The sequence below is a fragment of the Schistocerca americana genome, chromosome X, assembly GCF_021461395.2.
Source record: "Schistocerca americana isolate TAMUIC-IGC-003095 chromosome X, iqSchAmer2.1, whole genome shotgun sequence".
Taxonomy (NCBI): domain Eukaryota; kingdom Metazoa; phylum Arthropoda; class Insecta; order Orthoptera; family Acrididae; genus Schistocerca; species Schistocerca americana.
This window is the reverse complement of record NC_060130.1, coordinates 684,910,161-684,928,338: the sequence shown is the minus strand read 5'-3', so window position 1 is coordinate 684,928,338 and position 18,178 is coordinate 684,910,161. Positions and strand designations below refer to the sequence as shown.

General features: G+C 37.5%; 1 protein-coding gene across 1 annotated transcript in view; it reads right to left on the bottom strand.

Moving 5' to 3' along the window:
* Positions 1–18,178, bottom strand: part of LOC124555126 (sorting nexin-7-like) — a 127,072-nt gene that overhangs the window by 16,259 nt on the left and 92,635 nt on the right. Inside the window, exons 8-9 of the mRNA XM_047128930.1 lie at positions 8,761–8,910; positions 5,131–5,265 (exon numbers count right to left, since the gene is read on the bottom strand). Coding sequence (XP_046984886.1) covers positions 5,131–5,265; positions 8,761–8,910 — 285 coding nt within the window. The remainder of the gene's footprint in view (positions 1–5,130; positions 5,266–8,760; positions 8,911–18,178) is intronic.

Genomic DNA, 18,178 nt, shown 5'->3' with positions numbered 1-18,178 from the left:
TTCCTATGACTTTCTTCTATCATTTTAAGCGAATTATGGGATTGTTCCTACAGTAAGTAGGTCCCATCCTAGTCAAACTTTGTGATACCATGATATGTCCAGTAACTTGTAAATGTTATCCATAGACAAATAAAACGGATGAATAAAAACAACAATAGAAGCCACCACCACCACCACCACCACCACCACCACCACCACGACCAGTTGGCTGATCACATTTGCAATATGAGCCATACTTCCAAAAAACTAGCTCAGTGTTCAGGTACACTGCATCCAGTTTAGGTTCCCAAGCACCCAACATGGCCAGTGTCATGGCTGTAGGACAAGTGAACAAGTGAAATGTGGAAGTGACACACACACACACACACACACACACACACACACGGTCACAAGAAGTAGTTCGTCATCTCCTCCGAAGAGTTTCTTACAAACAAAGAGATAGATTTATTTAATAGGTTGTTTCACATTTTGGTTTAGTCCTATACAATCTGTTGAACAGTAAATGAGTAATGCACAAATTTCCTAAATTGTAGAAATTTAAAATTTAAGAATGTTTTGGACTGAAATTTACTATTGAAAAGCATTTATTTGTTACCCGATTGAAATAAGAATTAGCTTCAGTGAAAAACATGTTATTAGATGAAACTTTTTGAAAATTATAAAGTAAAGAAACCCACAAAAACTAGAGTTTTCAATAGCAAATTCAAAATTTATTTAAAAAAACAAAACTTTCATTATGAAGATTTAAAATTCTAGTTTCCTAAAATGTATTCTTTTGTTATAACTGAAAGCATAATTAGAAAGGTATTGTAATTAGAAAGCTTATGTTTCTAGGACTTTTTGGTGTTTCTAAAGAAGTTATATGCACACGAAAAGTGCACCAACTTCATAATTGCTCAGTCACATGTTCCCTATGTATTCACATGTATATGCACTCAGATATTGTAGGTTCTATAAAACAATTTCTTTGTGATGTGTATTTTCTAGGTGATCTTTTAAAAAATCATTTTGGGAGAAAATGAATGTCAACAACTAATGTGCAGAAAAATGTTTCAATAACATCAAACCCACTTCAAACAAACATCAAAGTCATGAATGAGATTTTCACTCTGCAGCGGAGTGTGCGCTGATATGAAACTTCCTGGCAGATTAAAACTGTGTGCCCGACCTTTGGAGACGAGATACTGGCAGAAGTAAAGCTGTGAGGACCGGGCGTGAGTCTTGCTTCGGTAGCTCAGATGGTAGAGCACTTGCCCGCGAAAGGCAAAGGTCCCGAGTTCGAGTCTCGGTCGGGCACACAGTTTTAATCTGCCAGGAAGTTTCATCAAAGTCATGGTTCATTTGCATCTCCCAAGTCATGAGAAAAAAAATTATCTTTAATAATATTTGTAATTATTACTTTCTACTGACAGATTGCTACTTACTGTAAAAAAGACATGTCGAGTTGCACACAGGCACAGTTAAAATACACTTATACATAAAGCTTTCGGCCACAGCATTCATCAGTAAAGAGGCAGACACACATGCAAGCACACCTCACGTACACACGACCACCAATTCCAGCATCTCGCACCAGAGACACTGGAGTTGGCGCTTGTGTGTGTGTGTGTGTGTGTGTGTGTGTGTGTGTGTGTGTGTGTCTTTTACTGATGAAGGCTGTGGCCAAAAGCTTTGTGTAAGTGTCTTAATTGTGCCTGTCAACAACTTGAAGTGTCTTCTTTATGGTAAGTAGCAATCTGTCTTTCCCTATATTGTTGATATTCCTGCCTGGAGTTTCCATTGTTTGATTACTTCCCACTCAGAAATATATAATGCAAAGTTGGTGTTAAATATGCCAAGTCTGCACTTATGATGAGCCATGTTGTATGTTTCACATAACACTATTTGGCTGTGTAACACTATATGAAGATTTTGTAAAATGAAACATGATTTATGTAGCTAATCAAAGAAATACTATTACAAGATGTAATATGTTAAAGACAGAATGTTACCAGGATAGCACATATCTATTTTTGTAGGAAACTCGTGTGGTTGCTGCACACAAGGATTTTACAACTTGTTGCAAGGGTCTAAGTATGGGTATCAACTTTGCAGTGAATATTCTGCATGTGTTTGGTACAGGCAGCATCCATGGGGAGTTTTCAGCTCGTGCATCAGATGTCAGCTGCATGCATAAATCCATAACAATAAGGGGTGCACAGGATCTTTGCACTCAGTGGGTGGGTTACACACTGTGCAAAATTAAGAAAAAATATGGAAGTCAAACCTTGAGGGGGGCCTTAAGTAATTAAACAGGGTTTCATGAGCAGAGCTAATTATTTTTCTGAAACTTCCTGGCAGATTAAAACTGTGTGCCCGACCGAGACTCGAACTCGGGACCTTTGCCTTTCGCGGGCAAGTGCTCTACCAACTGAGCTACCGAAGCACGACTCACGCCCGGTACTCACAGCTTTACTTCTGCCAGTACCTCGTCTCCTACCTTCCAAACTTCACAGAAGCTCTCCTGCAAACCTGCAGAACTAGCACTCCTGAAAGAAAGGATATTGCGGAGACATGGCTTAGCCACAGCCTGGGGGATGTTTCCAGAATGAGATTTTCACTCTGCAGCGGAGTGTGCGCTGATATGATTGACAGGAATGGGGAAAGAAATACAGTAGAAGAAGAATGGGTATCTTTGAGGGATGAAGTAGTGAAGACAGCAGAGGATCAAGTAGGTAAAAAGACGAGGGCTAGTAGAAATCCTTGGGTAACAGAAGATATATTAAATTTAATTGGCGAAAGGAGAAAATATAAAATTGCAGTAAACGAAGCAGGCAAAAAGGAATACAAACGTCTCAAATATGAGATCGACAGGAAGTGCAAAATGGCTCAGCAGGATGGCTAGAGGACAAATGTACGGATGTAGAGCCTCATCTCACTAGGGGTAAGATAGATACTGCCTACATGGAATACTGAAGACACGTTTGGAGAAAAGAGAACCACTTGTATGAATATCAAGAGCTCAGATGGAAACCCAGTTCTAAGCAAAGAAGGGAAAGCAGAAAGGTGGAAGGAGTATATAGAGGGTCTACATATGGGCGATGTACTTGAGTACAAAATTATGGAAATGGAAGAAGATGCAGATGAAAATGAAATGGGAGATATGATACCGCATGAAGAGTTTGACAGAGCACTGAAAGATCGAAGTCGAAACAAGGCCCCGAGAGTAGACAACATTCCATTAGAACTACTTATAGCCTTGGGAGAGCCAGCCATGACAAAACTCTACCATCTGGTGAGCAAGCTGTATGAGACAGGTGAAATACCCTCAGGCTTCAAGAAGAACATAATAATTCCAATCCCAAAGAAAGCAGGTGTTGACAGATGTGAAAATTACCGAACTATCAGTTTAATAAGTCACAGCTGCAAAATAATAACACAAATTCTTTATAAACGAATGGAAAAACTGGTAGAAGTCGAACTCGGGGAAGATCAGTTTGGATTCCGTAGAAATGTTGGAACACATTAGGCAATGCTGACCCTATGACTTATCTTAGAAGATAGATTAAGGAAAGGCAAACCTACATTTCTAGCATTTGTAGACTTAGAGAAAGCTTTTGACAATGTTGACTGGAATACTCTCTTTCAAATTCTGAAGGTGGCAGGAATAAAATACAGGGAGCGAAGGGCTATTTACAATTTGTACAGAAACCCGATGGCGGTTGTAAGAGTCGAGGGGCATGAAGGGGAAGAAGTGGTTGGGAAGGGAGTGAGACAGGGTTATAGCCTACCCCCGTTGTTACTCAATCTTTATACTGAGCGAGCAGTGAAGGAAACAAAAGAAAAATTTGGAGTAGGTATTAAAATCCATGGAGAAGAAATAAAAACTTTGAGGTTTGGCAATGACATTGTAATTCTGTCAGAGACACCAAGGGACCTGGAAGAGCAGCTGAACGGAATGGACAGTGTCTTTAAAGGAGGGTATAAGATGAACATCAACAAAAGTAAAACAAGGATAATGGAATGTAGTCGAATTAAGTCGGGTGATGCTGAGGGAATTAGATTAGGAAATGAGACACTTCAAGTAGTAAAGGAGTTTTGCTATTTGGGGAGCAAAATAACTGATGATGGTTGAAGTAGAGAGGATATAACATGTTGACTGGCAATGGCAAGGAAAGCGTTTCTGAAGAAGAGAAATTTGTTAACATCGAGTATAGATTTAAGTGTCAGGGAGTCGTTTCTGAAAGTATTTGTATGGACTGTAGCCATGTATGGAAGTAAAACATGGACAATAAATAGTTTGGACAAGAAGAGAATAGAAGCTTTCGAAATGTGGTGCTACAGAAGAATGCTGAAGATTAGAGCGGTAGATCACATAACTAATGAGGGGGTATTGAAGAGAATTGGGAAGAAGAGAAATTTGTGGCACAACTTGATTAGAAGAAGGAATCAATTGGTAGGACATGTTCTGAGGCATCAAGGGATCACCAATTTAGTACTGGAGGGCGGTGTGGAGGGTAAAAATCGTAGAGGGAGACCAAGAGATGAATACTAAGCAAATTCAGAAGGATGTAGGTTGCAGTAGGTACTGGGAGATGAAGCATGCACAGGATATAGTAGCATGGAGAGCTGCATCAAACCAGTCTCTGGGTTGCAAACCAGAACAACAACAAGTCAACAACAGGATATTGTTATTGACATTGTGTAAGGAATAATTAAGCATTTCAATTCTTAAATATTTTTAAGTTCTGTTACATTCAGTAACACTGCACATATTGCCAGAATGTAACAAAGTGCAATAATGAGTGAACATCAACCACTGTTTATAGCAAACTCAAGAAAAATCCATAGCAACAAGTAAAACATACAATGGCCATGTCCATCAGTCATGGATAGAAAATAGAAAATGCAAATAAATTACACACATTTATGAAGATATTAAGTCACACTTTGCTATAGCCAAACATTAGTAGATCTGTTAAGTCTTAAATATCATAAATGTAACCAAAGGGAACTATTTCACACACAATAATTCACACAGACTCAACTGATGTACACAAAGACACTTGTTCTCAAAAAAAAAGTTCACTCCAACTTTCAGGCTCCTGATGAAATGAAGTCATAAATCAACTTCAAAAAATCTGTTAATACCTGCTCATAATATTTAATCTGCTGATTTGCAAGTGCAAGAAATATTTTCTTCAGATCTTCTTTTTTCTCGTGGTTCCAACGCTCCAAATCAGCTCTCAGATCTTCATTTGCACATTCAACTTTGTCTTGATTTTCCTAAACAGTGTAGGTATTTTAATTGGTTAGCAAATTCTCTTCAGTTAAACTAAAATGATGAAGGCATACTGAAAAGTAATGTCTCCAAATTCATTATTTGACAATTCTTAAAGATATTTCAACAAACAAACATTATTGACATTCCGCATCCTCATTCTTCATGTCTACATATTTATTTCTCAATACAGTCACCCTGGCAATGAGCACATTTCTCCCAATGAGAGACCAGTTTGTTGATATCGTCACTGCAGGTTGTCTGATTTTTTTTGACGGACCCACACACTTTTGGCTTTGGCTTTGTTGATGGTCCCGCAACCTCCGCTCTGCTTCCACCACTTCGTCACTTTCAAAGTTAATCCTCAAAAGTGGTCTTAAAGTTCTGGAAACAGATGAAAATCAGATGGGGCCAATTTGGGACTGTAGGGATGGTGATTAGTGACAGTGAACCAAAGGAAATGGATTGTTGCATATGTCACAGCACTCGAGTGCAGATGAACTCTTAGAACTATAAACTCTATTACAGCAGACTATTTCTCATGCACCAATGCAGTTATGTTTAGCACCATTTTGTTACATGCTATAATTCAGATGCTTCTAGTGGTGGAGGGCTGCAAATATGTAGACATGAAGAACAGAGATGTATAATGTCAATAACATTTGTTTTGTTTAAAAAGTTTTATGGGTTTTCACATAAAAATTTGGAGGCATTACATTTCAGCTCTCCCTCATATTTAATACAAAAAAGACTTCAATATTAATGATTCCTTTACCAATGTAAGTTAATAGTATTAATAAAACACATTTGTTGTTTTAGTCAGACATATCTTTCATTTACAAACAAGTTGTTCTTACTACTAGTGTTACACTTATATATCTGTTTACATGTCTTACATTCTACAGTCTGCAAGGTAGATTACCAAGTTCTGCTAAGCCCAGATTAGATTTAGATTAGATTTACTTTCATTCCAATTGATCCGTAGTGAGGACGTCCTCCAGGATGTGGAACATGTCAGAAAAACAACAATACATGACAAATATTTACAACTAAAACAAATAAGCTAATGTACCATTCCACAGGTCCCAAGTGGAATGATCGTCATATTTTAATGAACACTATATGAGAGAGTCATTTTACAAATACTAATGCACTGAATTTAAAATAAAAAAGTTTATTTATTTATTTATTTATTTATTTATAGGGTAATAAACATGTAATAGAACTACTATAATACTTATTTACAATGAACACATTACTGCACTGAAATGGTGCAGAAGTTAAATTGTACTTATATACAAATCAGTTGGTTTTACTAAGAAATTCATCAATGGAGTAGGAGGAGTTGGCCACCAATAAATCCTTTAGGCTTCTCTTAAACTGAATTTCATTGGTTGTTAAGCTTTTTATGGCTGCTGGCAAGTTATTGAAAATGTGTGTTCCTGAATAATGCACACCTTTTTGTACAAGACTAAGTGACTTTGAATCCTTGTGAAGATTATTCTTATTTCTAGTATTGATTCCATGAATTGAGCTGTTGGTTTGAAAAAGTGATATATTTTTAATGACAAATTTCATTAAGGAATAAATATATTGGGAAGCAGTAGTTAGTATCCCTAGTTCCCTAAACAGGTTTCTGCAGGATGTTCTTGAGTTCACACCACATATAACTCTTACTGCACGTTTTTGTGCCCAGAAAACTTTAGCTTGGCTTGATGAATTACCCCAAAAAATAATCCCATATGACATTATGGAATGAAAGTAAGCATAGTTTGGCGGCTTTTTCATTTTTATATCCCCTATGTCTGACAAAATTCGCATTGCAAACAGAGATTTGTTAAGACGCTTCAGCAGTTCTGTGGTGTGCTCCTCCCAGTTGAATTTATTATCAAGCTGTAATCCCAAGAATTTAACACTGTCCACCTCTTCTATCTTCTTGTCATCGTATGTTAGACACATACTCGTGGGACACCCCTTACAAGTTCTGAACTGCATGTAGTGTGTTTTTTCAAAGTTTAGTGACAAAGAATTGGCTAGGAACCAGAGATTAATGTCCACAAATATTTTATTGGCTGATCTTTCTAAGACTACACTTGATTTGCTATTTATTGCAATGTTTGTATCATCGGCAAACAAAACAAAATTGCCATCTGGTAATGTTACTGATGAAAGGTCATTGATATACACAAGAAAAGGTAAGGGCCCCAAATTGGAACCTTGTGGGACCCCACATGTAATTAGTTCCCGGTTGGATGATGCCCGATAGCTTGATACATGTCTCTTTCCCAGTAACACCCTTTGTTTCCTGCCAGAGATATAAGATATGAACCATTTTGCAGCATTTCCTGTTACACTATAATATTCTAATTTACTTAAAAGGATATTGTGATTTGCACAGTCAAATGCCTTTGACAGATCACAAAATATACCAGTTGCCTGCAATTTTTTGTCTAATGAATTAAGCACATTTTCACTGTAAGTGTAGATAGCCTTCTCAATATCAGAACCTTTTAGAAATCCAAACTGTGACTTTGACAGTATGTTATTTGAGATAAGATGGTTATAAAGACGACTGTACATTACTTTTTCGAAATTTTTTGAGAATGCTGGCAACAGTGAAATTGGACAGAAATTTGATGCTATTTCTTTATCTGCCTTCTGAAACAGTGGCTTAACTTCAGCATATTTCAGCCATTCAGGAAATATTCCACTGATAAACGACTGGTTACACAGATAGCTTAATATGTTACTTAGCTCAGAATCACATTCTTTAATTAACTTTGTTGAGAATCACCATACCTATTTATGCTTTGTTTCATTACAAGACTATCAATTTATGCTAGAACAAAACAACTACATCAGACTGTTTTTAAGTAGCCACCACTGTCTATCCATAACATCCACCCTGTGTGGGTATCATACTATTGAACACAACTTCTTTCAACTGTACAAAAAATGTTTCAACCTCCAAGAGGACTATGAAACTTCCTGCCACATGAAAACTGTGTTACAGACCAGGACTCAAATCAATAACATTGCTCATACCACCTGAGCTATCCAAGCACAACTCGTGATCCACCATCACAGATTCATTTCTCTCAGTATCTCTTTCCTACTCACAAAACTACTTCCAAAGTTCTCCTGCATTCCTTTCAGGACTAGCACTCCTGAAGGAGTTCTACAAGGTACACAGGGCAACTCCTGTGAAGTACAAAAGCTAGCAGAGAGGTACTGGCAGGAAGACAGTAGAAAGATACTGGTAGAAGTGTTAGGGCTGGTCATCAGCCGTGCTTGTATAACTCAGTCAGAAGCAGCATTGCCTGTGAAAGGCAAGGTTCTGAAATTAGTCCTACACACTGTTTCAGTTTGCTACAAGGTTTCAAAACAATTCGCACTCAGAGTGAAAATTCATGCAATGTTTATAAATAAAAATATACAAACCAACTTGAGGAAAGATTTTTATTTAGTTTAAAAGATCATTCAGATATCTATTAACTTACCTCTACTTGCTTGATTAGTTGTGGTATAGAAGCACCTAATTTTTGTATTTTTTCCTCTCTTGCTTCACCAGAACTTCTCCACAGTGAGCCTCCTCCAAGACTGAAGTTCCCTCCAGAATTCATTGGAACCTGTTGCTCCATAGCCATCAGCTGTTAAGGCAAAACGATTTCTTATGAAACTATGGTTTTCACAATAAGAAGAGAACAGTAAAATCTTTAGATACAGCTGAATGTACAATTAACAGGACAATGCATATTCTCTGGAACTGCGATGCCTAAGAAAGGTGAAATATGGAATTCAAGACGTATTGGATGTGCCAGATAGAAAGGCAGTAGCTATAAACATTCTTTTATTGCTTACCTAAACCTATATTTTAAGTGTAAATACACTAAATATAAATAACAGATGTTGGTCATACAGCAAATCAAACTCTTAAATCATGTTGTGTCAGGTGCATATAGCAGTAGCCAAAAACTTTACAGGAAACCTTCATTCACTAGTGTCCTGGTAAATAAATTTACAATAAATCTGAACATTTACAATTTTGGAAGTGATAAATTCTACAAAACATCCTTTACAACCAGTTCAGAAAGCTTTGTCTATATACCGGAAGAGAATGTTCAGACACACATCTATAACATAAGTATTACATTTTTGGTGACACCTGATTTTCAAGTATAGATCAGAATCATTTGTAATAACAATAATCATTGAGGTACACGGGAGAGATGTGCCTGTATGTGTGCATGCACACACTGGTAAGGGTAAGGGGTGTGTGTGTGTGTGTGTGTGTGTGTGTGTGTGTGTGAGAGAGTGAGTGAGTGAGAGAGATATTATATATATATATATATATATATATATATATATATATATATATATATATATATATATAACAATAGAAAACCTCAACAGAAGGTCTCGAAAAATTCCCCTGATTTGAAATGGATTTTATAGTAAATTTAAAAGTAGCACATTGTATAACCAATACTCAAGCCACCTCACTAAGCATTGCAAACTGAACTTAAGAAACAATAAACAAAATCTATATCATCATATGGGCCAATGAACATACCAAAGAGAAAATTTTATAATAGCAGGAAATCTATTGATTTGATGTAATTATATTTTCCTGTAGACATGCTGAGTCTCAACTTTATCTTCGATAAGGGTAAAAGCTGAAGTAATGAATTACAATTTGAGCCAAGGCCAGGACTTTAAACCGCATCTCCTGCTTACTAGGCAGATGTGCTATCCACACCACCACCTTGGGCACTGTGGCTAACACAGCTGCACAGAATACCCTAGTCCAAAGCCCTCCCCAACACAATCTTGATTTTCCCCTTTTTATATTATCAGTATTGCCAAGGCTCTCCAATATTGGAATAGTACCCCAGTTTTGTACATAATGGGGAAATCTTGCATGTACCTCAGGTGTAGATCATCTATTGATCTGATGTAATTACATTGCAATATCCGAGACCCCTGGAAACAGTTGTGAATTGAAGTTTGTGTTGGGGAGGCCACTGGACTAGGGCAGTCCATGCAGCTATGTTAGGTACAATGCCAGGATGGTGTAGTGGATAGGACATCTGTCTAGTAAACAGGAGACACAGATTCACGTCCCAGCCCTGGACAAATTTTAATTCATTACTTCAACTTCTATCCTTATTGAATATCAGGAAAGATGAGGAAAAACTTTTGTGATCTCCTCAAGTGCACAATAACCCACATAAATAAAAATGATATTAAGATCTCATCAGTGGACTTCAGTGCCCAACTATTTAAAAAAAAATAAATAAATAAAATAAATAAATAAATAAATAAATAATACTGCGACATAACTGGGAAATTAGTTCTATGCTAACATATCAATAGGAATGGCCATACACTTGTCAAACTCTGCAGACAACACAACATCTCAAAGTCTACATACTACACATGAAGGCCAGACAGACCTAAAACCAAGTGCTAAAAGGAATAGACATAGTCTAAAGCAAAATCAAATTCACACTTCTAAGGATGAAGAAATAGAATACTAATGAAGAAAACAAGACTTACAACTCTCACCAATTAATCAGAAATGACAATTATCAAGAAATAACCTGAACCATAAAATTAACAAACAATTTAGAAAAACTGATACCAATTTCCTAACAACTGCTGAAAATTTAGCCCCCTTAAAACCTCAGAGATGGCTGATGAACTTCAAAATGTGACAAATTTCATGAACAAAGACAGCAGACATGGTTAAAATTTCAATTCTGCAAAATAGTAGAAAATGTCATCATTCTCAAAAATATCAGAAAAAAATTCACCAAAATTATCAGACAAATCACGAGACAATATCAGAATGCTGTGATCCACTGAACAGAAGGAATCAACCACAAAACCTTTTCTTAAGGCTTTTTCACTATATATTCTACCTCAGATCTAGAAATCAGTCACTGTGTTTCTGTAAAACAGAATACTTAATTTGTGCAATTCCAGAAGCTATTTCAAAATCTCTGAAAACCAACAAAAAACTACAAATCCCCTTCATTAGTGCCAAAAAGTAAGGAAGAATAATTGTGCACAGCAATAATGAAAGGGCCAAAATCACTGCAGAAGCGTTCAAGAAAATTTTGAACTGTGAAGAACCCAGAAACTTTTCAAAATTACCTTAACAAAAAAATTCTGACACCAGCCCAAATTCTGGAAGCAACTCTCAAGATGCTGGAAACCACATGGCACCATACAAAATTTGAATAACAGAAAAATTCCTTTAACATTGGACCATGACTTTAATCCACCCATTCCACACAAAAAGGAGATAAGAGTGTTCCACATAACTACAGAGGTACTGCACATAAAAAATTTTCTACAGAATTTTATATAATAGGTTTAAACAACAGGAGAAGATGTAAGTTAATAACTGGAAGGTTTCAGACCCTGGAGAAGCTGTGCACAGCAAATCATTGCTTTAAAGTTAGCCACGGCATATTACAGTCTATCAAATGAGCCTCTTTGATTTACCATAGTAGATTATAGAAGATGTATGATTGTGTCCACTGATCTTCAATATTTCAAATCTCAAGAAATTTTGGAAAATGTGAAGATAAGTTCAGAGTAGGATTTGCTGGTCCTTGCCTCATAAAAACAGGTTTAAGTTGGAGACTGTTCATCACCTCTGGTGTTCTATTATTTGTTGGAATAGTGTTTTATTGTGTGTTGGACTACTTAATAAGGGGGTTAACCCACAGAATAGTAAAATTGGAAAATCCAAAGTCAACATAACTTTAAATCACTTGATATTTGTTGATGACTTTGCTCTACAAAAACATTCAGGAAACTCAACAACAAGTTAAATCACTATAGAAAATAGTACAGAAAATTGGCATCAGAATAAGCTTAAAAAGTTCTATCAGTGTAAAGAAATTTAAATACTGAAGAGAAATAAATTATAATTCTCAACCAAAACTTATAAGACATAACAGATTAAACCATGATATATATCACCATGAATACAAGCAAATAAAAGGTGCCATGCAACAGCCAGAAATTTAAAACACAAATAGTAATAAATAAATAAATAGCACATGCAAATGATACTGATTTCAAAACAACACAGCAAAATAGACAGACTACTCGAGAAAGAAAGAATAATATCACAAAATGCATAGCTAAAAAATACCAGGAGATGTATTTTGTTCTTTGGGCATTTAATGAGGACACCATAAAATGGAGCCATCAGAAGAAGTATGTGTCCAAAAAGTTAAGCATAATCACAAAAAAGAGGACATACTGTCTTCAGGATGTCCAAAGGATTACTTAACAACCTACAGCTTAATCACAAGACATTTGGCAAACAGCAGTGTCCAAAACACAACGTTAGGAAAGTTCTGATAGCTAAGATACAAATTTGTGAGACAACAACACAATTGGGAAATCTCTTCTGCAACAAAAGAAGCTGTTAAGAGTGGATATGGTTACTCCTAACAGCCACACATGCTGCATAACTGTGTGGCATGCTCTCTATGACATGGTTCAAGAGCTATCTTGGTAGTAGAACCCATTCCTCAGCAAGAATGATGCGCAAGTCTGGAAGTGTCCTTGGTGGAGACTGATGAGTTGCCATATGCCTCCCTATCATCCATAAAGAGGAAGTCTGGACAAAACACACCTCTGAAACTGCTAACATGTGGTACCAGTACCTTACCTCTGTATCCGAGCGTTTACGGTATTCCTTTGACCACCAACAAAGATACGCAGCTATGTATGGCCATTTAACATGATGCCTCCTCACACCATCACCACCAAACCAGTCTCTTTCCCAAATGTTCCTTGGGTTGTATCAGCTACCATGTTCTGTTCAGACTAATGTGTGACAAGAATCATTTTGCAAACTGAAGCAGGATTCATCAGTGAAGAGTACATTCCTCCATTCACTCATTGCCCAATTTTGATGCTGCCAACTCCACAATACTCAGGCCCAAAACTGTCCAGCATTGAGCAGGATGGACATATGGCAAACAGTGTTGCCATTCTGAGCCTCTGATACACAGTTTGTCAGGAAACAGCAACTTCTGAGGCAGCTGCACACTCTGCAGCCAATTCTCCTGCATGTGTACTCCGGTTTCATTGGACAGTTACGACCAGTTATTGGTCCTGCTGTGGCGTGATTATTCTTCATCGACCTTGTACAGTCCTACGACGAACTTCTCCGGTGTCTCGAGACTGTTGCCAAAGCCTTGAAATGACACTTGCTGGCACATCCAAGGATACTGAGACTTCAGTAAGTGTCAAGTCTGCTTCCAGGCAGACTAGTATTCTACCCAGCAAAACCTGGTCCAAGTAGCGTCTTTGTGACATTATGCTGTCAACTTCATAAAGAGACTGCACTCTGCTCGCCATGAATGGACAAACAAGACAAACATGAGTGGTACTGTTTTTATTACCTTTTGGTTATGGCACTATTCACAACACAGAGTATTCCTTTCCTACACAGAGTAAGCAGGTAAAGTCCATAAATAAATATTTATGGTGACGAAGAAATTTGGTAACTTTTTTTTATTCTGTCCCTGTACGTTGCATGGATATGCAATATTTTCTGCAGGGGTTACTGGTTTCAGGTTGACACACCCATTCTCAAACCACACTCCTTGTTTTAACCATAATTAGTCAAACAATATGGTGCCAAAAGGCATGGACAGATTCTGTACAGAAAGTCAAACTGTGGGCCACACACACACACTCATCAATAAGTTAGCCAATGCATCTCTTACACCAGTTTGTTTTATTCTAGTATTCAATAAAATCCTCACTGATCCATTTTTCTTTTTAAAAAATTACCACTGGAATGTGACACTAACTCCTGCCTAGCTCTATTATTTCCAATGCAACATCTTTTGAATTCTGGCCCTGACTGTTTCCTTATTTGCCACAACAACAGAAAAATGTTTTACTTTTATTACATCATGGGTTATCACTCAGTGACTCAAAGTTAGTCACCTGCCCAGGTTTATTAGAACACGAATTCTGATGTTTGCGCAACAGTTAAAATAGCTCTGAACTCTGTTCTTCAGACAAATGTTGCCTTTCATCTTATTTATTTTTTTATCTGCTCTACTGAACATGTCATTTCCTTGACTTTTTCTCTGCAAGTGTGCTTTTATTTACTCCTTGGTAATTCCCTTTACAATCATTGTTTTCTTATATCCTCCAGCATCAAAACCTAAAATCTTATTCTTAACAATATGCAAGAAATCCATCCACAAAGTAATCTTCTTAGTCAAACCAGGCACCACAAAACATTTAGAAGAAAAACAGTTTCCATCAATCTCGAGTAACAACAACAACAACAACAACAACAACAAATATTATTATTATCTTCTTTCCTTTCTCAGACCTTACGTCTGGTTAAAAATGGAAAGTGACGCAGACCTTGATCAAGCGTGATTTCCTTTTAACTGTACGGTATATGTTACGTTGCATTTAGAAACTTTCGGGTAATTGAACATGTATCAATAATTACAGATTTCTGTAGTTGTATATATACGTTTGGATGTAGCTGTATTACATTGATGTACTGGTGGATACTGTGTGGTATGACTCCTGTAGTTGGTAGTATAATTGGTATAATGTCAACTTTATCCTGATGCCACATGTCCTTGACTTCCTCAGCCAGTTGGATGTATTTTTCAATTTTTTCTCCTGTTTTCTTCTGTATATTTGTTGTATTGGGTATGGATATTTCGATTAGTTGTGTTAATTTCTTCTTTTTATTGGTGAGTATGATGTCAGGTTTGTTATGTGGTGGTGTTTTATCTGTTATAATGGTTCTGTTCCAGTATAATTCGTATTCATCATTCTCCAGTACATTTTGTGGTGCATACTTGTATGTGGGAATGTGTTGTTTTATTAGTTTATGTTGTATGGCAATTAGTTGATGTATTTTTTTGCTACATTGTCATGTCTTCTGGGGTATTCTATATTTGCTAGTATTGTACATCCGCTTGTGATGTGATCTGCTGTTTCTATTTGTTGTTTGCAAAGTCTGCATTTATCTGTTGTGGTATTGGGATCTTTAATAATATGCTTGCTGTAATATATTGTGTTTATTGTTTGATCCTGTATTGCAATCATGAATCCTTCCGTCTCACTGTATATATTGCCTTTTCTTAGCCATGTGTTGGATGCGTCTTGATCGATGTGTGGCTGTGTTAGATGTTACGGGTGCTTGCCATGTAGAGTTTTCTTTTTCCAATTTACTTTCTTCGTATCTGTTGATGTTATGTGATCTAAAGGGTTATAAAAGTGGTTATGAAATTTCAATGGTGTAGCCGATGTATTTGAATGAGTGATTGCTTTGTGTATTTTGCTCGTTTCTGCTCGTTCTAGAAATAATTTTCTTAAATTGTCTACCTGTCCATAATGTAGGTTTTTTATGTCTATAAATCCCCTTCCTCCTTCCTTTCTGCTTACTGTGAATCTTTCTACAGTTGAATGTATGTGATGTATTCTATATTTGTAGCATTGTGATCGTGTAAGTGTATTGAGTGCTTCTAGGGGTAACATCTTTGATTCATAATCAGAACGTCTTCGGTCCCAGGTTCGATGCCCGCCACTGCCTAAATTTTGATAAATAATCAGCATTGGCGGCCGAAGACTTCCGGCATAAGAAGTCAGCCTCATTCTGCCAACGGCCTCGTCAAAGAGGGCGGAGGAGCGGATAGAGATTCAGGGCACTCTCTTGTCCTAGGGGTGGGAAATTACCCCTAAAGGCGGAAGAATCAGCAATGATCAACGACATGAGGATGCAGAAGGCAATGGAAACCACTGCATTAAAGACACGTAACGTGTATCCACAGGACATGTGGCCTGTAATTGAAGAAGTGTCACGATGATCTCTCCATTGGCAAAAGATTCCGGAATAGTCCCCCATTCGGATCTCCGGGAGGGGACTGCCAAGGGAGAAGGTTACCATGAGAAAAAGATTGAATAATCAACGAAAGGATAACATTCTACGAGTTGGGGCGTGGAATGTCAGAAGCTTGAACGTGGTAGGGAAACTAGAAAATCTGAAAAGGGAAATGCAAAGGCTCAATCTAGATATAGTAGGGGTCAGTGAAGTGAAGTGGAAGGAAGACAAGGATTTCTGGTCAGATGAGTATCGGGTAATATCAACAGCAGCAGAAAATGGTATAACAGGTGTAGGATTCGTTATGAATAGGAAGGTAGGGCAGAGGGTGTGTTACTGTGAACAGTTAGGTGACCGGGTTGTTCTAATCAGAATCGACAGCAGACCAACACCAACAACGACGTCGCAAGCTGAAGATGAACAGATAGAGAAAGTGTATGAGGATATTGAAAAGGTAATGCAGTATGTAAAGGGGGACGAAAATCTAATAGTCATGGGCGACTGGAATGCAGTTGTAGGGGAAGGAGTAGAAGAAAAGGTTACAGGAGAATATGGGCTTGGGACAAGGAATGAAAGAGGAGAAAGACTAATTGAGTTCTGTAACAAGTTTCAGTTAGTAATAGTGAATACCCTGTTCAAGAATCACAAGAGGAGGAGGTATACTTGGAAAAGGCCGGGAGATATGGGAAGATTTCAATTAGATTACATCATGGTCAGACAGATTCCAAAATCAGATACTGGATTGTAAAGCGTACCCAGGAGCAGATATAGACTCAGATCACAATATAGTAGTGATGAAGAGTAGGCTGAAGTTCAAGACATTAGTCAGGAAGAATCAATACGCAAAGAAGTGGGATACGGAAGTACTAAGGAATGACGAGATACGTTTGAAGTTCTCTAACGCTATAGACACAGCAATAAGGAATAGTGCAGTAGGCAGTACAGTTGAAGAGGAATGAACAACTCTAAAAAGGGCCATCACAGAAGTTGGGAAGGAAAACATAGGTACAAAGAAGGTAGCTGCGAAGAAACCATGGGTAACAGAAGAAATACTTCAGTTGATTGATGAAAGGAGGAAGTACAAACATGTTCCGGGAAAATCAGGAATACAGAAATGCAAGTCGCTGAGGAATGAAATAAATAGGAAGTGCAGGGAAGCTAAGACGAAATGGCTGCAGGAAAAATGTGAAGACATCGAAAAAGATATGATTGTCGGAAGGACAGACTCAGCATACAGGAAAGTCAAAACAACCTTTGGTGACATTAAAAGCAAAGGTGGTAACATTAAGAGTGCAACGGGAATTCCACTGTTAAATGCAGAGGAGAGAGCAGATAGGTGGTAAGAATACATTGAAAGCCTCTATGAGGGTGAAGATTTGTCTGATGTGATAGAAGAAGAAACAGAAGTTGATTTAGAAGAGATAGGGGATCCAGTATTAGAATCGGAATTTAAAAGAGCTTTGGAGGACTTACGGTCAAATAAGGCAGAAGGGATAGACAAAATTCCATCAGAATTTCTAAAATCATTTGGGAAAGTGGCAACAAAACTATTCACGTTGGTGTGTAGAATATATGAGTCTGGCGATATACCATCTGATTTTCAGAAAAGCATCATCCACACAATTCCGAAGACAGCAAGAGCTGACAAGTGCGAAAATTATCGCACAATCAGCTTAACAGCTCATGCATCGAAGCTGCTTACAAGAATAATATACACAAGACTGGAAAAGAAAATTGAGAATGCGTTAGGTGACGATCAGTTTGGCTTTAGGAAAAGTAAAGGGACGAGAGAGGCAATTCTGACGTTGCGGCTAATAATGGAAGCAAGGCTAAAGAAAAATCAAGACACTTTCATAGGATTTGTCGACCTGGAAAAAGCTTTCGACAATAAAAAATGGTGCAAGCTGTTCGAGATTCTGAAAAAAGTAGGGGTAAGCTATAGGGAGAGACGGGTCATATACAATATGTACAACAACCAAGAGGGAATAATAAGAGTGGACGATCAAGAATGAAGTGCTCGT